Below are 24,586 nucleotides of genomic sequence, written 5' to 3'. Positions count from 1 at the left end.
CCAAAAGATATCATAGCAAGAAAGCATCTGATCGAATCTGTCGACGCCTCCCATAAACCGATTGTAATCAGAAACTGCTTTTGGGCATTCAATTTCTTCCCGTACTCCAGCTTTATTAGTATGCTTTACAGTTCCGTTTTCAGCAGGATTATGCATATTGCTGATCACTACCACACATTTTTCCCTCTATCTCTCCATTTTACCACAGATATGTCTCCAGTTTGAGCAAAGTCAGAGTCTCCAAGTTTTATATCTTTGTCACTTCGTAAAAACTCTTTTGGGTAATATTTTCGGTTAATTCTAAATGTGCCACAGCCAAATGATTGTCTCTTAGACAGTTCTTGTAGAAGGGGAATACTGCTCAAAAAATTTTCGAAGTAAAAGCAATAACCTTTATTACACACGTCTTTTAAAAGGGATAGGACAACCCTTTCCCCTAATGAGTAATTGTCGCTTTCAGTGGACTTATCTTGGTACACTTCAAACGAATACATATATCCTGTTTCAGCACATGCAGCAACCCAAACTTTAAAACCTCGCTTAGTTGTTTTAGAGGCATATATTGCTTCAAGCTTGACCTACCTTTGAAGCCAACCATACTTTCATCGATGGATATATTTCGAGAAGAAATATATCCTGTTTAAAATTATTGTTGATATTATCAATCAGTGGACGTATTTTGTATAGTTTGTCAAAATTGGTTTCACCTTTTTTGGCATTTTTGAATTATCATTTATATGGATGAATCGTAATATTTGAAGGAACCGCTTTTGGGGACATCACTTCGCAAATTCTCTCTACCCTAAAATTTTTATCACTTGACCAGTATAATTTGAGAGACGGTAAGGGATGAAATCCCATTATGACAAGCACCCCAAAAAATGCATTGAGCCCCTGAACGTTCAAATTTAGTGTCATCCCATGCTGCTGGGCATATAAATTAGACTGTTACACTATGTACTGCAGCATATTTTGACCAAAAAGTTGGTGGAAGATTCACATCGGAGAGTCAACGTTGACTGGTGTAGTACCTCCACTTCGTTCAGAAAATGTAGTTTTAAAACAAAAGAGGATTAAAGCTTCCTTTTTATATGTAAGGAAATTGTCATCGTTATCAGTAGGAATAATATCACCATCGTCGTCATCATCTACTAGCATCATCAGAGTGACATATTTTTTTACTGGAATATTGATAAGTCGGGTCAGTCAAAGAATCATCAGAGTCAAATGCTGTAGCTTCTCAAACTCATAACTGAGTCGTGGCCTATCAGACAAAAGATACTTTTAGAGTTACCATTAGCTGAAGCTAAAAAATAACATCAGTTAGTAGGTATGTCTACTATCAATACATTCATACTTACATGAAGGAGCATCCACATTTGAGCGTGTGCATGTACCATTTGTTACATTGTATATTACAGCATCCTCTGCATCACTGTCACCACCATCTTCTGAGTCTATGGCTTAGTTATCAGTTATACCATCAATTCATCTGTAGAGTTGATTGGGATCTAGCTCTTGTAGCTTGTCAATCCTGATTCTGGACATTCTGAAACAGAAATTTCAATAACTATAACAAAAAATTAAATGTTGCTTTTATTACCAATGCTTTATAATTATTATTTTGTTATAAAAATTTCTATCATTATTATACAGACAAAATAAATAATTACCAGTTTTAAATCAACTAAGGTGTTGGCAGTATGAACTGGAGATAACATGGAATAACATCTCAGCCGAAACTTTATATACTAATTTTGGATTTTATTTCATACATATCCCACAACACTGAGTTTAGCACCACTTTTATAAACCACTTGTGACTGCAGTTCGCGCGCGTTTGCATTTACCGTTACTACAGAAATCGTTAAAGGGTTAATGAAATTTTGAGTATAACAGTTTTATAATAAACACAAAAGTCCAATATTATTCTTACTGTTTCTTCTACTTTCAGTGCCTACGGGAAACTTAGCTTGCAATTATTCCGAATAGTTCGGTTGTAGATGTATTGAACCATTTTTTTTTAAACAAAGATATTCTACTACTGCCTGGTCCTCCCTTTCCAAATCCTTTGCTTTAAAGAATAAGTTATAACAAGATATAGCTCTGTTCAATTATCATAACATAACCAAGATATTCCAATTTGCACTCTTTAATTGTGTTAGTAATCTTGCGTTCTTTATCCATTCTACGTAGGACCTCAATCTAGGCTCAAGGTCTTGAGGTTTCCTAATAAAGCTTTAGAAAGTGTCCAAGCTTGTTGTGGGATAAAAACATTACGATAAAGACAAAAAAGAGAATATATAACACCCTGACAAGAAGTATCCTGACATATGGGTCCGAAAACTGGACAATAAACAAGAGAAATAGAGGTAGAATAAGAGCAGTAGAAATGGAGTTCCTGAGGAGAAGCTGTAGACTTACAAAAAGAGACAGAATTGAAAACGCAGAGATTAAGCGGAGAATGGGAGTGCAATCAGACATAATCGACTATATAGAGGAGAAGAGACTATCCTGGTACGGCCACGTCAGAAGAGCGGACAGAGGACGCTGGATAAACAAAATCACAGAATGGAGCCCGATTGGAAGAAGAAGAGAGGAAGACCCGAAGGTCATTCAGAGATGAAATCGACGAGGCTATGGAGAAAAGAACCCTGCGAGATGGAGACTGGAATGACAGGGAAAATTGGAGAAAACGGTTGAGTGAAGGAAGACAGTGAAAACTGTGGAAATCCTTAGTAGTAGTATTTCATACATATAATGTTTAGTTAATGAAAATAAGCTTAAAGAATTTTGCTAATACTACTAATTTTAAAAGTAGAACAGAAATAAAAGCACTCGTAACCTAAAAATTTTGCCTTCTAACTGTATTTTATTGTATTTACCACTAATAAGCTGCATTCCGTTTACTTTACATAATGTGATAACGTTCTGTATAAACAAATATAATATAAAATAATTAAAACTTACCTAAATATCGGTTTTTTTTTATAAAAATCGGGCACTTAAAACAACAAAACAGAACACCTGTAACACAGCTAGTACACTAAAGGCGCACAGGTTGAATTATAAACCACTTGTGACTGCAGTTCGCGCGCGTTTGCATTTACCGTTACTACAGAAATCGTTAAAGGGTTAATGAAATTTTGAGTATAACAGTTTTATAATAAACACAAAAGTCCAATATTATTCTTACTGTTTCTTCTACTTTCAGTGCCTACGGGAAACTTAGCTTGCAATTATTCCGAATAGTTCGGTTGTAGATGTATTGAACCATTTTTTTTTAAACAAAGATATTCTACTACTGCCTGGTCCTCCCTTTCCAAATCCTTTGCTTTAAAGAATAAGTTATAACAAGATATAGCTCTGTTCAATTATCATAACATAACCAAGATATTCCAATTTGCACTCTTTAATTGTGTTAGTAATCTTGCGTTCTTTATCCATTCTACGTAGGACCTCAATCTAGGCTCAAGGTCTTGAGGTTTCCTAATAAAGCTTTAGAAAGTGTCCAAGCTTGTTCTGTGTATAATAGCATAGGAAACACATAGCAGCTGATAATACGAGATGATGACAGCAAGTGGTAAGTCGTAATTTCTGAAAAGAGACTATATCTTTACGAACGCTAATCTTGGTTTCCCTATGCGTTGTTTTATATATGTAGAGTGCGTGGTCCCATTGGCTGTTTGTGCTGGTACCAAGGTATAAGTAGCTGTTTATTTTGCCAATTAGCTGTCGGTTACCTAAAAGCCGTATACTTTATATTTGGCGCTTACTGACTACCGTGTACTTTGTATGTTTCGTATTTAGATTCCGTTCATCTCTTTTTCTTTTAGTACCCTGTCCTATTATTGAACGTTGGCGATCATATTGGCAATAATAAATTTGTTTACGTCAACTCGAAATAAATTAGCGGATGTCTCTTGATCACTCTCGAAGATTTTGTAACCAGGATATTCCTCTTAGGTCTGGGTCTCTTATTCCGTCAATCTTGCCATATGTTATGAGGTAAAGAGGTTTTCTTTCTAGGTGTCCCATTATATGGCCGAAATATTGTAACTTTCGATTTTTTTTTTTATTTTTATTATTCCTGTGCTCCTTTTAATTCTAGTGTAAAACATTATAGTGTAAAAATATTTAATTTCTTATTTGATCAACGCAACTTATCCGCAATATTTGTCGGTAAATCCACATCTCAAATCCAATTTTTTAAATAGTTGTTCTGCAAAAGTCTAGCTTTCCAGACCATACAGCAATGTGGAGAACATGTATCATCGTTTTAATTTGATTTTAAGGTGTAATGTAATATCTTTATTTGTCAGAATTTTCTTTAGTTTATAGAAGACGGCTCTGGCTTTTTTATTTCTTTGATCCTATATCATTTGTAGTTAATATTGGCGCCCAAATAGTTGCTGTAAACTCTTTTTAACTGTATTCCATACGCTCTGATGTTCATTTGTTGTAACGCCAGTTGATTTCATCTAAGGCTTCTTTGAAAGTGGATTAGGGTAAATAATAAAAAATTGAGGCAATAAAATACACCCTTACCTCACCCCACGTTGTATTTCCACTGTTTTCATCGTGTTTTGACCAATTCCTATGTTTGCATATTGATATCATTACACATTTTGGATAATACGGAGGTCTTTGTATTCAATTTTCTCTTATTTAAAAACAGCTATCAATTTTTCGTGAATGACTCTGTCAAAGGCTATGTTGAAATCGATAAGACACATATTTACCGATTGTATATCTCTACATCTTTAAACCATGAACTGCAAACTGAATAATGCTTCTCTAGTTGCTAGATTGTTTCTGAAGTTAAAATGTGTTTCGAACTTCTATTATGTAATTTCTCGAGTGCAGTATGTTTACATTGCTCATCAGACTGATAGTGCGATAATCGTTACATTGTTTAGCGTTAATTTTTTTCAGTATAAATGTTGACCGTAACCAGTCTGTTTGTATATGCCCTGTTGTATATACTTTATTGAAGAGGTTTAGAAGATAATGTTTGCGTTTATCGTCCAGTAGTTTTGTTATTTCAATGTGAATTTTATCTCGATCGGTTACTTTTCTATTGGTTGTTATTTGTATGGCTCTTTACATTTCATCTAAGGTTATGTTTGGACCAGTTATTGTCAGTTGTTCATCATATATATATAACCTCCATCTCTATAGCTTGTCTTGTTCATTGACTATAATATTTTTTTATTTATCAAGTAAACTACTTGTAGTTGATCTATATGTCAATATAGGTTTTTATTTTTCTGTTTTGGTCTGTTTTATATTAGTCTTATAATATTTTATAATATTTCATCAGTCAGCTATTGTTGTTTGCATTTATTATTACTTTTATACTTTTTGGTTGTTTCTTGCACGATGGCTTTGATCTGATTCCAGTGGTTGTAACGTTCGTCACTTTCTCTTTCTAATTATTATCTTACATTATTAGTCATTCATAACTACTAATAGTTAGACCTAGTAGAATTCATATTACCTGCATAGAAATTTCAATTTGATAACTATGGTAGAATGGTAGAATTTAGCAGGCGCAGCTGGACTTGAGATCTGACACGCTCTTCCACGTTATATTTACTTCCAATCAAGACTTGAAACTAGTAATACCTGTAGCATAATGGCAATGTCCAACTTCTTCTTCTTCATGTTCCTTCTCCTATCAGAGGTTGGAAATCATCATCGCTATTTTAACTTTATTGGCCGAGCTTCTGAATAATTCTAATGAGCTGCAACCGAACCACTCTCTCAAATTTCTTAGCCAGGATATTTTGCCTCCTCCTGGGTTTCTCTTCCCTTGTATCTTTTCTTGCATAATAAATCTAAGTAATACGTACTTCTCGCCCCTCATTATATGACCCAGATATTGAATCTTTCTAATTTTATCAGTTTTTATGACTTCACATTCTTTCTTCATTCTTTGTAACACCTCTATATTAGTTACTTTTTCAGTCCACGATATTCTTTTGATTCTCATGTAGCACCACTTCTCAAAGGAGTTTAATTTTTTGATTTCAGACTGTTTTATTGTCCACGCGTCCATGCCATATAGTAAAGTAGAAAAAACGTAACAACGTAGCATTCTTGTGCGGATCTCTAGATTAAGGTTACGGTTGCAAAGTAAGTTCTTCAATTTTATGAACGTCTTTCTTGTCATTTCTATTCTTGATCCGATTTCTTTTGTTTGATCTCCATCTTCGGTTAGCCACGTTCCTAAATATTTATATGTTGTTACTCTTTCGATCGTTGTATTATTGATGATCAGGATATCTACATTTTGTGGTTTTTTTGAGAATATCATTGATTTTGTTTTCTTGAGATTCATTTGCAGTCCGTACCTTTCACATTCATTGTATACGTGTTGTATTATGTACTGTAGATCTTCCATGTCACTTGCAAATATGACCGTATCGTCCGCATATCTAATATTATTAATGCTATTTCCGTTGACCAAAATACCTTCCACAATATCCAATAAAGCTTCTTGAAATATCACTTCACTGTAGACGTTGAATAAGAGTGGTGAAAGTATGCACCCTTGTCGAACTCCTCTAAGTATACTTACTTCCTCTGTTAGTTCTCCTTCGACTCTTATTCTTGCTTTCTGATTTTGATGCAGATTCGATATAATTTGTAGATCTCTACTATCTATGTTTTTGGTCTTAAGAATACTTAAAAGCTTTTCATGTTGAACTCTGTCAAAAGCTTTTTTAAAATCTATGAAGCAAGCATATATTTATGTCCTGATTCATATCCAGACATCGTTGTGTCAGAACATTGACTCCGAATAATGCTTCTCTAGTTCCTAGACCCTTTCTAAAACGCATCCGTGAATCACTTATTTTTTGTTCTAATTTCATGTGGATTCTGTTATGTATGATTTTAAGGAAGGTTTTCAATGTGTGGCTCAATAATGCAATTGTCCGATAGTCTTGCAATCTTTAGCAAATGCGATTTTTGAAATCAATCGTTACAAAAGTTGAGAGAAGCCATTCTTTGGGCATGTGTCCCGTCTTGTATATGGAGTTAAAAAGTCTACCAAACCATCAATATTATCTTCATCAATTATCTGTAATAGTTCAATTGGTATATTATCAGGTCCTGGAGCTTTTCTACCTTTTGTGTGTTTTATGGCATAAATAACTTCCTCTTTCATTATTTCTGGTCCCGTGATTTCTCCGTCAACTTCTAATTGTTCTACTTTTTGGTTATAAAATAGGTGTTCAATGTATTCTTTCCATCTACGTAATTTGCCTTCCGTTTCAGTTATAGTGGTACCATCTGCATTTGTTAATATCCCGATTGGTTTGTTACGATTTCCTGAAATCAGCTCTTTAACCTTCTTATGGGTGTTGAAAGTGTCATACAAAGTGTCATATAAAGTACAATTGTTTTGGTTTTACTAGTTTTACTAGTTTTTGTTCAGTAATTGGCCCTGGTGAGTATTCAGTTTGTAATTTTTTTCTAAGACCTCTAGAAATTAAAACGATTTCAATCGTTTCAATCGTCAGATCTAAACTAATGTCGTATTTTTTTTAATATTAGCTACATAGGTATGCTATATTAGTTAGGACATTCATCGGAAATCAAATTAGGACTACGAATAATTATTTTCAGTTGGGGTTATGGTTTTGCTGTAACGAGAATTTGGTTTATTTTTTTCTTTCAATTAAGTATTGGTTTGGATGAGAATTTCCTCCAGTGCCGTCCCTACCAGAGGTTAGGAATCGACTGAGGGATATCAACACGTTTGTTTTGATTTTGTTTTGAAACAATTTTTATGTCATACTTAATTACTTAAATTGCATAATAATAATGATAATATTCACTTACTATAATTTTGATTAAACATAATTACTTACCAGGGTAGGCTGTAATACCCCTTCAGATCTCTTTGTGAGGTATTTGTGTACAAATCTAACCAGAGAGTTATTTTTTTTATAAATATATGTCAGGGGACTAATTCGTCAGCTTAGTTTCTCGTTTCACATACGATATTTTTAATCGTAATCCGAAATATCGAAATATTTTCTAGTAGGTGAGTAGGTTGTACTTTCAAACCTGGAGGTTTTATTTTTTATGTTGTTATAATTTAATGCTAAGGTTTAAATACAAGGGTTTATAGTTTATAATTGGGGATGTTAATATATTTAGAAGGTAGGTTTAGGCTGTACACAATAGGGTAATGAAAGGTAATATAGGTTGAAGGATATGAAGGGTAATATAGGTTAAATTGATTGTAAATTGTATATTTTCTGTAACAAAGTAGGGATTAAATTTGGTTGTACATAATATCTGTTTAATTAATATTTTTATTTTTCTTTCTGTTCATTCAATTAGTCGGTTTTTAACGTTTAACTTTTTTAAATTTGAGTTTCATGTTACTGATTAATAAGTTATGATCCCAGTATCTTTCAGTAATTGAATCGGTCATATCAAAAAGTGCATAAGTCCACAATTTTCAGAAACTAACTTTTTGTGAGGAATAGACTCCTCAAAGATAAACTCACGTTATGTGCAAAAACGACACCAGTCCGTACATAATCTTTCGAAATATTCTACAACTAAAATTGAAGGTCTGTGCAAAAACAACGCGAGTCCAGAACGTATGCAGTTTTTGCTGTGAATTTGTAAACATAATTTCTAAGAATTTGGTTGGTAGCCGAGATCGTATAATTGTTGAGTCGTTTATGTTACCATGTTTTTATTTAAGTTTTCACTAATGTGTTGTGTTGTGGGGTTAAGTGCTTGACAACGATTAATTTATTGGTTTTTTGTTATTTAAACAAAGAAATAATATGCCTACTTCATCTGACGATAGTCTACATGAGCATTTACTTTTAAAAAAGAGGAAACTTAATGCAGATACATACTGAAGAAATGTTTTACATAATGCCAAAGTTAAAGGTTTACAACACACTAACTATAAAGGAAATATTGTACCGGCTAGAACTACAGGGCCTTAATGCAAGTAAGTAATAATTTATGCTGTTATGTAGGTTTAAAGAGGTTTGTTTATTACCGTTTGTATCAGCAATAGGCAAATTTTTATAGTTTTTATAACACAGTTTAATATTTCATTAATAAAACCATATTTTTTTCCGCGATACATAAACAAACTACAGTAATGTAATATTGTCGTTAAGGTTCTTGTTTTGCAAATGTTAAAAATATAAACTAAGTGTCAGTTCAATGTACACTTGTTTCAAGGATAAAAATCGGCGTTTTTTGTAATATAAATTAGAAGTTTAATATCACTATATAGGAATTTATTAGCTAGAAACTTATTTTATGTTCTAGTGTGCTAGAAATTTTACCATTTCTTAAAAATCTCTTTTCTTTTTAGATGCAGAGCAAAATGTTTCCAAAAATTTTCTGAAGAAAAATTGGCTATTTGTGTTGACACACTAAACAACTCTTTCACCAAAAATGAGCAAGATATATTCTTGCAGCAAAATATCGAAAAGCTGCCTGTTCAGAGACACCGTGCCCGAAAAGAAGGAGCAGTGTTGAAAGAGTTTCAATTCACCTATGATGTTCCAAATCGAAAGAAGAACGAAAAGGTCTGTAAAAAGGCTTTTACTTCGATTTATGGGATATTAGAAGGTCGTGTAAGAAGAATTTGCAGCTTGCTTCTTAATTCTTTGATCCCCCATGATAGGCGAGGACAGGACCCGAAATGGAATACCAAATCCCTGAAGTTCATAAACCCATTTATGATCATATTTTGTCATTTCTCAGAAAACAGACACACTATGCAAGTTAAAAAATTTACACGCTTTGATGTACGCCTTGATATCAAAACCATGCAGAGTCTTTTTAAAGACAAACATCCAAATATGGATGTTAAGTATAAATACTACGCAAAATATTTTAAAGAGCAGTTTTCTTTGCGTTTTGGTAGCCCCCAAGTTGATACGTGTATTAAGTGCAAAGAATTGGTTACAAAAATCAACAGCCAGTCCCTAGGAGCACATGCCAAGCGTATCGCAGAAGCTGAACTAGCGGTTCATAAAAGAAGGTCCAAGAAATTTCACAAGATAAATTTTGTAAGAGATATTTGTGAAAATCAAGTGAACGCAGTTGTTATCACGATCGATTTTATGCAAAATCTTCCTCTGCCCTGTATACCGATACAAGAGATATTTCATTTGTGTCAACTATGGGTGAACTGCTTCGGTATAAAAAATGTTAAAACCAAGGAGTCTGTATTTTACGTTTATCATGAAGGCCAAGCCAATAAAGGCGCTAATGAAGTTTGTTCCATGTTGTCCCATTATTTTGAAACTTTTTTAATCGATAACGTACAAGAAGTATTTTTGTTCAGCGACAACTGTCCTGGACAAAATAAGAACCATACTATGACCCGGTTTTTGCTCTCATTGACGGATACAGGCAAATTTTCCAAAATATTCCATTACTTTCCAATCAGAGGACATTCATTTTTGCCGAATGATCGAGATTTTGGGGTGCTGAAATCAAAAATTAAGAAGCATGACAGAATTTATGTGCAGACGAAACTGTCCTTGTTGCAGATAGTGCTGAAGGATTACAAAGACTGATAGATCAAGTAGTTATATAACTAGAAAGGAAGACAAAAACAAAAAAAGGTTTAGAAAGCAATTTTATTATAGAACTAGAAAAGCCTTACACTGGCAGCCTGCCAATAACTGAAAAGAAGAAAAAATACCTTACTAGCATTTGTGAAGACAAGAATGTTCCACCAATTCACGCTGATTTCTACCTACATTTAAAGCATTTTTAATTATAACTTTTCCTATTTTTATTAATATATACTTTTTGTTTTGTTCTTCTTATAGTTGTTAATAAACACATTTTTTCATATAAGTAACTTGTAGTATGCTTTATTAAACCTTTATTTCTGTTGATAGGAATAACAAAAAATGCAAATTTTGTCTTTGCCTTAATTATTAGTCTTGAAAGACAAAATATTGATGTGTAACAACGTGTTTAATTTAAAAGTCTGTATTATATGTAATTTACTAAAGGCTACCTAATGCTCTCCCAAATACACCAAAATTTATTTTTTTCAAAAATCCCAATAAATGTAGTAAAGAAAATAAAACAAAATTATTGGCACTTTAAACAAATAAATTTTAAATCCCTGTTATGAAAAATTACGAGGTTTTGTGTTGTGCTACTATTGCATACAGCCGACGATTTCTTCTTCAAGTTGGGGAAAAGCAATATTTTTCCCAACACTCATGTCCCATACCGTAAATATATTTGAATATACATTTTATAGCTCCACTCGATATATTACAAATAACTATTTGATTTAACGATTTTAAACAGTTCATTTGTGTCAGTATTTTTATGTCTCGAAACACGAGTCATTTGCTCCATACTAGCAAACAAAATGCAAAATCAATATGTCTCGAATAACTGATACTCGACACTGCCATGAATCTCAAGAAACAAGCTCGGCAAACATAAACAATTGCTCCTTTCACGGTAAATATCGACTACTCCCTTTTTGTTTAGCACACATTTATCCAGTCACCGCTTTCATCGATCAAAGTGACAGTAGATTTGTGCTATCTGTGTCTGTCTTGCCAGATATCTATCTGCCGTTCCTCATGTCCCTTTTCACGTCATTGCCCCCGTCCGACGTTTTTTCTTTGGCTTTTCTCCTGCATTGAGCGCCCTATGACTTGAGAAAATTTATAGGGAGATGTTGAGAGAAAGATAAGAATTAATTAATTTTGAGTTGGCTCGATGAATTAACGCTTGATATTATTTTTTATTTTTATCAGCGGGGTTTAGACAGAATGTCAGTCCTAATTAAATTAAAAATGTGAGTTTTCGCAAAACAAAGCCTTTTTGTTGGGAAAAATTACTACATAAATTAAAACAAAGTTTTGAGTTGTAAAACACTTTAGAATCAAGTTGTTAACACAGACTGTTATTAAGTTGACTGTATATAGTGTGGCCACATATTTTAAGTAGCACAAAAATTTGAATGCATAATAAATAAGTGTTGAATTTTTAAATTGAACTTCAAGTAATATTGGGATGTATTTTCTAAAAATTTCTTGGTATTTACTCTTTTATAAATATTAGAACAATAAAATCGTTAGATTCTTTAGACCATGTTATGCATGTCATGAAAAAATTAAATGCGGTATCTGGTTTTAATAATTTTACAGTGGTAGTATTTGATCGCTCCCATAGTTTTTCTTGTTGTAATTATTCGGGTAAACAATTCGGCAAATAATAATAACGACAAGACTAGAGAAAAAGTAAGATTTCTATCAGCCCCGAGAACAAGCTGGCTTCCGCTCAAAATTCGGAACAAACCATCACCTACAAACAGTAAAAACCTTAATAGAAAAGTCGCTAGAATATAACATTAGACCACTGGTACTTATCTTTGTAGACTTTCACAAAGCCTTCGACACTGTGGAATTACACAGCATTATAACGGCTCTGAACAATAGTAGAATAGATTACCGGCTCACAAAGCTAGTACAAACATTATACCAAAATGCCACAATGCATGTAAAACTACATGATACCACCAGAGAAATTCATATCAAGCGAGGTGTGAGACAAGGCGACACTCTCTCACCTAAATTATTTATAACGGTCCTCGAATACGCCTTTAAAATGCTAAAGTGGGAAAATAGAGGAATAAAAATAGATGGAGAAATGCTCAATCATCTGCGTTTTGCCGACGACATAGTACTTATTACCGAAGATCAGGGTGAAGCACAACAAATGGTACAAAAATTAGAAAACGTATCTTCAACAATAGGTTTGAAAATGAACATCAGTAAGACCAAATTTATGACAAATTTAGTTCCCAGCGAACATCTAATCATCCAAAATGAAGTGGTAGAATTGACAGAAAAGTACATATATCTTGGTCATGAAATCAGAATAGGCAAGGGCAACCAGACCTGCAAATTTCAACGACGAATAACACTTGTTCACTAAGAGACATCTTTAAGAGCAACATCCCGATAGCTATAAAACGGAAGACATTTGACCAATGCGTTCGTCCTATTATGACATACGGAGCAGAAACTCTCAGGCTCACAAAAACAACAGCACTAAAAATGCGAGTGACACAAAGGCGCATGGAAAGATCAATTCTCGGCGTGACAAAAAAAGACAAAATAAGGAATCAATACTTAAGGAAAAGAACAGGTATCAGTGATGTCGTCGAACGTATAGCCAAGCTGAAATGGAATTGGGCAGGTCACATAGCGAGACTGAAAGACACAAGATGGACCAGAAAACTAATTGACTGGCGCCCACGAGAAGACAAACGCAGCAGAGGACGACCACCAACACGCTGGATAGACGACATTAGACGAATATCCAAGAAATGGCAACAAGAAGCACAGAACCGTGAAGAGTGGCAAAAAATGGGAGAGACCTATGTCCAGTAGCGGACAGAAGAGGTTGCATGATGATGATGATAGTTCTTCTAGGCTTTCTTTTCTTTCTTTTCTCAGTTTTTTCGGTCCCCTCAAACCAACGATTTAAATATTCTTCACTTTTATCAAATCCTCTTTATTATAGATTTTGAAACCAATTGGCAATAGAAATATTACCTTTAGATTCTTATTTTTAACTTTCTTTTGATGCAGAAATTATTGTATATGAATACCTAGGACATAAAATTATGATTGGCACGGATAATCAGATCCAAGAATTGAAGAGCAGAATCGGCCTTGGGTGGGCAACATATATAAAACTAGGAGATTGTTTTAAAACTGAGCTGCCAACATGCCTAAAAAGAAAAGTATTTGATCAATGCGTCCTCCCAGTGTTGACATACGAAGCAGAAACATTTACTTTAAGAAAAAGCTCGGCTACTAAAATAAGAGTCACACAGAGAAGAATGGAGCGATCCATGTTAAGAAATCTGCGAGACAAAATAAAAAACGAAGAGGTAAGGAAAAGAACCAAGTTTACTCACGTAATCGATAGGATCGCCAAAATAAAATGGAGATGAGCAGGACATATAGATAGAATGATGGACGGGCGATGGACAAAGAGGTTTATAAAAGGGAGATCAAATGAAGAAAACAGATGCATCGTTCGACCACCTACACGATGGGCTGACGATTTAAGAAAACCAAATAAAAACTAGATATGAGTGGGGCAAGAAACACGGAGTTGGAAACACCAAGAAGCCCATGTTCAGCAGTGGACTTTTAAAACTCAATGATGGTGATTAGAACTTATTTTAGGATTTAGATTTTAGATTTAGAGGGACTAAGACATCCTTTAAATTAAATATTTTGGGACACTACGTTACCATTCCTAAGGATTATTAGCATATGATAGATCAGCAAATTATTTGTATACAACGACGATGACTTTTGTTTTCTTTATATTTATTTTAAGACCTTAGTCTTCACTTATGTTCTTGACCTTATAGCTCTTTCTCATCATTGTCAAGGAGGGCTGTCTCGTCAGTATATCGAATGTTATTAATAGGTTCTCCATTTCAACTTTTTCCTTTTTTCAATATCTTCTAAGGCCTTTTGGAAAATAGATTCAGCATTTTATAAATTAAACAGGAGTGGTGAAAGGATGTACCCCTGTCCTACTTCTTTAAGAATTTGAATATCTGATGTTGTCATCTTTCTGACTTTTATGTGACCTGACTCATTCCTATACAAGATCTTGATAATCTTTCTGTCTTTACCATCTAACCTAATTTGTTTGAGCAGATTTATAAGTTTGTTATGCTTCTCGTTATAGAATACATTTTTATATTTTAAGTATAAAATATGCGAAGACATTCTTCTGCTGATAGAGACATTTTTGGATTAATATTTGCATTACGAATAAAGAACCTCGAATGGTCATACTATTTCTAAAATGAAATTGTCTTTCACGAATATTTTCATCTATCTGTCTCCATGGCCTAGAGTGTAGCGTTTGTAGAAATTTTTTTAGGAAATGGTATGGAGACACAATTAACTTTGTTATACTTATAAAAGAAAGATAATGGGAAGGATATTGGAATCCATTTGAGAGAGAAGGACAATGGTATGTGAAGAATAAGGTTTTTTTTGGAGTTATACGATTACAGGCATTTTAAGGCTCATTCGCCGATATACCGATTTATTTTACAATATAATTTCCTATACTTAAAACTCCTTATCCTATTTATCCTACCATTAACCACTTGATATACCAATATTACAATGAATCTATAACAAATTTTGCAAAATTACAAATATTGCGTTAAGCCGGTCACCTTATAAGAATTGGTCATAATAGAACACCTAAATATAATAGAACGCTTAGTGGAACTACGGTGGGACGTCGGCCAGTAGGAAGACCAAAGAAAGAGTGAGTAGACGAAGTGAGAACCAATGGATAAGAGATATTGAGGGTGGAAAACTGGAGAAGAGCAGTCAAAGAAAGGGATGTTTGGAGGCCGATTCTGGGGGAGGCCATAGCCTAAATTGGGCTGTAGCGCCACAGAAGAGAGAGGATACTATATAAGACTTATTAAACGGTACTAGTTACATCTTTTTAATTTGGATTTTTTAGAAAGCGTGACAAATGAGTATTGGACCTATTGGCTGGGTATTTTTCCAGTATTATATATTCTGTTAAAGAGCTTAGTAAACAATTAATAGTTTCCTTATCCAACAGTTTTAGAACTTCAACAATTAAATCATCTGGACCAAGACTTTTTCCATTTTTAGGGTTTTCCAAAGCTGTAAATATTTTTTCTTTAAGTTTGTTGGGTCCGTCTTACTCGCCATCTGATTTGTTCTATTCGGTCTCGATTATCAGCGAGACATTCAGAGATGTAGGTTTTCCATATTTCTGCTTTTTTCTGTTTTCCTATTATCAATTTGATATTTCCATTGATAAGTTTTGCGGGTGCCCTGTGTTATTAAGTAGGTGTTATATTTCTGATCTTTTTATGCAGATTAAAACTCTCCTGTTTACTTTTAATTGTTTCTATGTCATTGCACTATCCATTTACCAATTTTCCTTGGGTTTTTTTATTTACCTTTTTATGATTTTGTTAATTTATTCTATTTATTTTTGTTATCTTGTTATGGTTTTCTATCTTTCATCGGCTGCAGGATTTGATTTGCCATCCAATCTTTTGATTTTTGTTTGTGTTTACTTGCATTTTTCAGAGTTTTCAATGTAGTGACTTTTGCTGTGTCTCTAATATTTGTCCATATCTCATCTATATTTGCAGTATCTATTTTGTGCTATGTGCTTTTAATCATTGTGCTTTTGGTTAAGTTGTGTATATATAGGGGAAGGTAGGGGAATACTACGCACTTAAGTAAAATCGTCTTTATTGTTGTTGTATTAAGTTATTAAAAGTATTCAAATTAATACAGATAACTTGAGAAAATTTATCATAGACGTATATAAAACACGTAGAGTCAAACGGTTAATACACGTTCTGAAATTATCAATTCAATTACTTTGGTTGGTGTGCAAAATTCCCCATATATGTGGTTAATTTTACGCAGTGTGTCGGAAAATTTTACACAAATTATAAAAATTATACAGTTTTTATTACAAAACATTTTATATTTTTTGAACTGATTGTTTAGTCGTACGAACATTCTCTCGCAGCGCAATGAGCATGGGTGCAATACAAACAAGATTCACATTGATACCACAATTCTCTGTCCTTCCCAAATTCTCCATAAATCAGGCAGATGTTAATTTGACTAGTCGGATCCACGTCGTCTAGTTCACCATCATGACAGATGTCATACTCGTTAATTCCAACTCCTCCGTTTTACTTTCTGGGAATTTAATCTTCTTAACATGGATTGATTTTTGGCCTCTTTGCCAAACATTTTTTTTGTAGCAACTACCTTTTTCTCATTTCTCTCTTGCCTCTTTAAGTCAGCTTTCTTGAGACTATTCTTCATCGGTGTAGATGTCCATTTTCTTTGTACACGTCCTAGTTTTTTTATTAAGATTGTGTGGACTTTTGATAGTGATAATAAATCCGACAAGGGAACATTGGCTTTTGATAGTCCAGAAATTGGATCTATTTCAGAATTTACTTGTGGTACTGCCTTTGGAACACTTAGTATCCCTCATACCTCGTTTTTATTTACAAAACTATTATTACTGTGTACAGGGTGTTGCAATTATGTTTAATATATATGACTTATTTATAATACTCACTTTTACAATAGAGCTTTAATAAATAATCCACAACCAGTTTCATACAAAAAAAATGCCTTACATAAAAAATTTAACAGACCAAATTTCCACTTTTCAAAATATTTCCGAACATTAAATTAATCAAATACAATCCACTTCTAAATTAAAGGTTATTCTAAAAAATAAAAGTTAAAACTCCAAATTCAGTAATGAGTAATATAATTTAGCGAATAAATTGCAGTCAATATCAAAGTTGTTTTATTGTACAAAGTCAACATTGAACAACGTGTTAAACAACGTGTCATTCAACACAAAAGTGACTGTAACTTACAAAAAAACTCTTATGCCTTAGTGGACCACTACTTGAAGACAGGAATAACTTGAAGTTTAATAATGTAAAAATCTTGGAACAAGTTGATAATTATAAAAATCGACTTTTCCTTGAAATGATACACATTAATAAAACTCCTAAATCTATAAATTATAATCCAGACACCAACCATTTAAGTAATAGCTACTGCAACATATTAAACAGTATATGATATGAAAGATCCTTACCTTTAAAAACAAACATAGTAATTGTCTAGTAACTCTACCTACAACTTTATTCCATTTCTAAATATCAGTATTACAATAACTGACTACGTACCATCAATTACATTTTATAGATCAATTTACCATGTTCCTGATTCTTTCTCATTCCTCTACTATTAATTCCATCTTTTCACCTTATAATATGGATAATACTGTCATAATAATTGTTTATTTTAACTTATTCATTATAAATTGTACAATAAGAATTCACTCTATAAAATATTGCGGTTACCATAACTCCTAAATAAATTAAAATCAAACAAAAATGACATTTACCTAGATATGTTAACAAAATTTAAATTTTTACTCTTATAGTTGTAAGTATTGAAATATTTACTTTGTTTACATATAATAATTATTCTAATAAATTTACAGTTTTCTTCTGAAGACGTCACAAAATCGTGACGAAATATTGAGACATAGAACAAATAAAGTTTTATTTGTACAGATCGATTGCTGATATTATAAATCAATATATATATATATATATATATATATATATATATATATATATATATATATATATATATATATATATATATCACACCATATAATTAACTGTAGTAAAGTGGCCGCATCCGTATGCTTTCCAATATGATTCTCCAATCCCGCACACTGATAGGTTCGCTTTGGCAACTTCTTTTTCTAAGATTATGTAATTTTCCAAATTTAAAAACGCCTCATACATTCCATTTTCCTAATTTCCTAAATGTATTTGATTGCAAAGGTTGATATGAAACAATGATGTTTTGTATTATGAAACCAATTTCCGAAGTAAAAAATCGAAATGTTAAATAAACTTATTTTAAAGTAAAGCTTATTTCCAATAATAAAAATACATTGTATAAGTTACCACAACAAAAATATCTTGAAAAATATATTTAAGGAATTGATTCAATAATTTAGACACGCTCTGTATATATATTTATCACCATATATATTATACGTATTTATATAATATTTAGTATTATTATTAGTATTCTTATTTTCAGAGTCACTTGATACCCTATAACGAAACAGCGGGAATCTTGCCGGATGGAGAGAAACTGGTGTTAAAAGGCATTCGCCAGAATTCAGCTGGTTATTACGCTTGTTCAGCGATTAACTCCGAAGGTGAAACATACAGTGCTCCATTTGAACTCGGAGTGCAATGTAAGTAATTGCTTGAATATATTTTCTCTGTGACCTTTCTCAATGGCAAATAGTTTATTTAAATTTATACTTGTATACTGTAAAAACACACAACTTAAAAAGTTTAGTTAATATAAAAGAGCTGTTACTATAAAACAACTAATAACTGCCTGTTCATTCATGGATAAAAATAGAAACATAATAATAATCACAATAAACCATAAATAGTAGATATGTACTGAAAGATCACAACAAATTAGAGTGTAAAAAAATATGTCTTATAATTTTCTTCAGCATCGATTATTATTATTTTAATAGCATCTTCTTTATGTATCATACCCAATTTTAAGCGTAGTTAGTTCTACAAACGATCAACTATATATGGGCTATTTTAGGCAGATTACAAAATTTCGAGATCTTTTAATTTTGTTAAATTTTGTAATGAATGCACCTACTTCAGCGAACTAAATGCAGATACTTTCTAATCGAAACCAAAATTCAGATTCTGTCAGCGGCATGTAATAAGTCTTCGACGCAGATGTCATTGTAAAGGAACGTTTCAACTTCAAAAAATTCCACAAGTAGCAACGAAACAAGGATTTTTGAAGGACTTCCCAGATAAAAAACGAATTAGTATCTCCCAAGATCAAATATGGAATGGAAGCTTGGACATTGAAGAAACAACACATAAGAAAAATAGAAGCGTTCGAAATGTGGTGTTACAGAAGAATATTAAAAATTCAGTGGGTTCAAAGGATTACCAATGCTGAGGTACTACGACGTCTAAATAAGGAGTTAGATATTATGAACAGCATAAAAAGAAGAAAACTAGAGTATTTGGGTCACATATCCAGAGGAGAAAAATATGAGCTGCTGAGAATTATTATGCAAGGAAGGATCCAAGGAAGAAGAAGCATAGGAAGAAGACGCATCTCCTGGCTGAGGAACCTTAGAGAATAGTTTAACTGTAGTTCACTACAACTTTTTAGAGCAGTAGCCAACAAAGTGACCATAGCCGTTATGATATCCAACCTCCGATAGGAGATGGAGCTTTAAGAAGAAGAAGATCAAATATAGTCTTTGACAATATAGGGCACAAAAAAAACATAAATAATATTCTCAGTGTGATAAGTGGTAAACTGGATACCAGTATATCTAAATCTAATATCAGGATAAGTGTCAAAAGAGCTAAAAAGACCAGGGTCGGAGCCCTCATCCTTGAAGTAGCAGGGAAAGAACAGGTCGAGCATCTGAAGAAGACTATTGTGGCTCGTACAAAGGGAAACACGATAGAGTACGTCCGGGATTATCAGGTTTAGGTGGACATATTTGACATAGACGGAGATGTCACAAAGGAAGAAATTTTGAGGCAGGTCCAAAGATATACCGGCAGCAGGGGGTCCATCTAATGACGTCAAACTCTTTTTTATAAGGGAAAATAGAGACGGGAACACAACCGTCACGGTCGGACTGATGCGGATCGCAGCCAAGAAAGCACTGGAAAAAAAACACATACCCATTGGCTGGAACTCGTGCAAGATATGAGAGAGACTACATATCCATCGGTGCTTTAGATGCCTGCAGTTCGGGCATAGTGAAATCAACTGCAAGGGAGAAAACAAAGCGGACTGCTGCTACAGATGTGGCAAAGAGGATTACCAGGCACGAGAATGCAGTAATCAGGAGGCTTTTTGCCTCACTCGTAAAGAATTCGGGCAAAAAGCCGACAACTTACGATGCCCGGAGTATAGAAAACTCATCCTGGAAAAACGGAAGCTCTAGACCCTATCAGAAAGGAGGAGAAAAGAGTGGGTGAAAGCACTTAGGGACAGGAATCAGACAGCGTACATGTAAGTAAGTTAAAGAGATAAGAACTATTTATTACGAAGTTTCTATAAAAAAATGTGGGAACGTCGAGGGCTGCTCACGACGTTGCAGAGGCACATGCACAAAGGGAAGGTTATGAGATGATCCTATTTCAGGAGCTCAACGTAAAGTTGGTCTCTCGATAGGGATCATTAAAGATACGAAATCTGACGTGACCGTATACGTCGTAAATCGAGGAGCTGGCATTACCAAACACTCCGTTAAGAATGGTTATGTTAAGATATATGTCGAAAACCTGGTATAAAACCATAAAGAGGATATTTGGACAGATTATTTTTATAACACTCGCCTAACTGGTGTTATCTCAGTTCCAATTCCCTCTTTTACATTAATTAATCCTTGAGTAGTTGGATGGGGCCTGTGAGACCAGCGACAATTCATTTTTAATGCCTCACTACTTATTTTATGTCTGAGTGCGCTGCGTTCGTCAGTACCTTTCAGTCCACATATCGAACAACAGTAAACAACGGGGTTTACATTAGTGAATAATAGTTCGCTAGTTATTTGCACTTCTGGTCCGTTAGACTCTACCCGACTATTCGAGTAACGTTTGTGAGTTCGATAAGTAAATTTATTTTCCTATTTTTGACCTTTTACCTACATAGAGTAAGTATTTTAATTCCTAGGGCTATATATAAATATAGTAATCTGCCAGCTGTTAATATTTTTCTCTTGTATTTAAGATTTCAGTGATGGATCCCTATCAGAAAAAATGCAAAGATTACAACAGCTCTATGATGAAGTATAAGAAAAAAATATTGATTTGGAAATAAAGCCAGAACCAGACAGGTATGAAGAAAGTAACCACAACACAGACACAGAAGAAGAATGGGAAGAATAATTGGAAACAGAATTAGAGGAAGGATTGGGGGAGGAACCTGCAACTTCAAAATATTTTAAAACAAATACAGAAAACCGGCAGCTCTTTTATTATGCAAAGGATGTGGTATCCTGAAGAAAACATGCGCCTCCAAAAAGTGTTTGGACATGAAGTTCTAATTTAATTTCATACTTACCAGGTTCAAAAAAAAAAAAATACTCGTCAAGCAGTTGATCCTGTAGAGTCTTGGAAATGTTTTATTGATGATAATATTCTAGAAACCATTATACGAAACACAAATATATTTATTTCTCAACTAAGACCTACAGATACTGTGTAAATAAAGGCGTTAATTGATCTATTATACCAAGCTAGGGTTTTTAAAGCAATCCGCCAATATTGTAAAGAATTTTGGGCTACTGATGAAACAGGCGAAGAGGTACTTCGAGATACTATGTCTTATAGGCAATCTGTATTCTTGCTACGTTGATTGCGTTTTGTGACGTAAACACTAGAGAAGAAAGAAGAACCATAGATAAACTTGAACCAATAAGAAACGTTTTTGGTAAATTTAATCAGGAATCAAACATAATTATGCTCCTGGATCTTACTCAACATTAGACGAGTTCCTTTTTGCATTCCGTGAACGTTGTGGATTTCTCATGTAGATCCCGAACAGCAGGCAAAATATAGCTTAAAAATATTTTTATTAGTGGATGCCAAATGTTTTTACACGGTAAATATAGAATTATACGTTGGAGCTCAGCTTCCAGGGCCATATCGCGTTAGTACTAAGACCACCGATTTAGTGGAAATAATATTATGTGAGCCTGTGTTTGGATCGTCTAGAAATATAACCATGGATAATTGGTTTACAAGTTACGAAATTGTAAAACGCATGCTGGAGCAGTACAAAATTACAATTGTAGAAACAATTCGAAAAAATAAAAGGAAGATTCCAAAGAAATTACTTGATCCCAGCAGACCTTAGTACTCGTTTATGTTTGCATTTTCCAAATTCATCACTATCACCTTTTGACTATGAAGACTCGGTAGATGAAGATTCTGGAGATGCTTGTTAGCCCAATAAAATTATTTTTTATCAGGCGGTGATGAACACCCGAAGAAGGCCAATGGTCATTTTTTATAATTTACTTAACATTGCAGGCATAAACTCTCACGTCATACATAAACGTAGTGCAAATGAAAACTACCCAATTTCGGAACGAAGATTGTGTCTGAAATGAATTGGTGGAGCCTTGACAAGAGATAACATGCTAACCAGAGCCAGAGACCCTCATTTACATAAGGATATCAGAAATATCGCCCAAAAATTAAGCGGGGTACATGCAGATCCAGCGTCTCCGCGTCCAAATACACGAGGTCGTTGCTCCTATTGTCCAAATCGATATTTTTGTATCAAATGCCAAAAATGGCCATGCTTAGAGCAGGTTAAACCGATTTGGTAGGGCTGCAGTAAAAGTTGAAATTATCATTAGAATTTTGTTGTTAAATGTAGAAAAGTTCATTTTTGTTAACGTTTTTTTTGCATTTTAAAATAAAAAATGATTGTACATATATCAAATGGTTTTATTTTAATCATTTCTAATGTACTGTGTAAAATAAAAGCTAGGCCTCACAGACCCCACACGAATGTTCATGTAATTTGCATGTCCCCAATTACTCAAGGGTTAAAAATCATTTATTTACACTGGAAAGAAAGTGTTTAATCACCTAACATTCGATATAAGATCCTTAAGCTATAGCTTTGTACCTCGTAGAGCAATCAAGAGTTTTGTATAATCTAAGTGTTACTATGGTGTCGTAATTAGTACCTTTGTTATTATGAATATTTTATAATAATTTTTTTAATGTATCTTTTACTTTGTTTGTACTGTATCATGTTGTGTTTTATAATTGTAACTCGTTTTGGAAACAATAAATTTTTCTCTTCCTCTCTCTAATAAAAATAATATAAAAAAAGCTGAGCATTATAAAGACGCCAAACATCCCGACATTTACGTTATAAAATGAAACACTTAAGGCTAAAGCTGATTCTCTTACACCCATTTTTACAAAATCTCCACAAAATACATCGTATCTATCCTTGATAAAAAAAATCCGTTGTTTCTTTTTCGAAGTTAAGGTTAATTTCTCTTTTCCGGCAGAGAATTTACCGTAATAAAGTAAAAGATTTGTAGCAACCGCAACGTATTACGTTCCAAGGCGCACTGTTTCCTCCTACTTCGTTTTACTGATAAATAGTAAGTATAAGAGGGACCATATTTCACTCCAAATTAATTCACCGAAAACTTTGGAAAAATTCTTTTTTCCCAACTCAGATGTGATATATCTTATATAACAGCAGTTACCTCAGAGTATATCCAATTAAATGTTTTGAAGTAAATTGAGGAGTAAAGCTTTGTAATTAGATAAGGCTTATAAATCGCCTTTACGTTGTTAGTGTAAAATGCGGGTATAATCTTTTTAGATTAACTGTAAAGTACGAAATATAGAGCTTGTTGCAGTTTACAGAAAATATGTACACTATATTGAAAATACATATTTTGATGATTTTGGCATTATACACTACTGCCCAAAATTAAGGCATCACTTTAAATGTACAATAAGTTTGAAGCTATTTTTCTTCTAAACTGATTATTAGATTTTAATGATTTTTTTTTCACATTATACGTATATTTTCAATAAATCACAGTATCTATGTTTTCTGGAAAATATTAAGGTTTTACTCATATACGGGGTGTGAAAATAATATAGTAAAAATAAAATTTTGTATTCATATTTTGCAACACCCTGTGAAATTTATTAAAAAGAAACGCTATATCTTAGTAATATTTTAAGATAGCTTAAAGTCTTTCTTAAGATTTCCGTAAAAAAATTATCTTGATATCTCTATTATTAAAAATTATTCTTGCAGATGTTTAAATGTAACAAGTTTTAAGTAACATTTAAAGCCAAAAAAATACT

At 33.3% G+C, this 24,586-nt stretch overlaps 1 protein-coding gene across 3 annotated transcripts in view; it reads left to right on the top strand.

Annotated features, from left to right (window-relative positions):
• The window catches only part of side (motor axon guidance molcule sidestep), a 566,673-nt gene that overhangs the window by 318,235 nt on the left and 223,852 nt on the right, over positions 1-24,586 (top strand). For all 3 annotated transcript variants that reach the window (XM_072534634.1, XM_072534635.1, XM_072534633.1), the window contains exon 9: positions 18,753-18,912. In XM_072534634.1, the coding sequence (XP_072390735.1) occupies positions 18,753-18,912 (160 nt within the window). The remainder of the gene's footprint in view (positions 1-18,752; positions 18,913-24,586) is intronic.

Source organism: Diabrotica undecimpunctata, chromosome 6, assembly GCF_040954645.1.
Source record: "Diabrotica undecimpunctata isolate CICGRU chromosome 6, icDiaUnde3, whole genome shotgun sequence".
Taxonomy (NCBI): domain Eukaryota; kingdom Metazoa; phylum Arthropoda; class Insecta; order Coleoptera; family Chrysomelidae; genus Diabrotica; species Diabrotica undecimpunctata.
The sequence above is the reverse complement of the archived record's forward strand: the minus strand, read 5'-3'. Positions and strand labels throughout refer to the sequence as shown.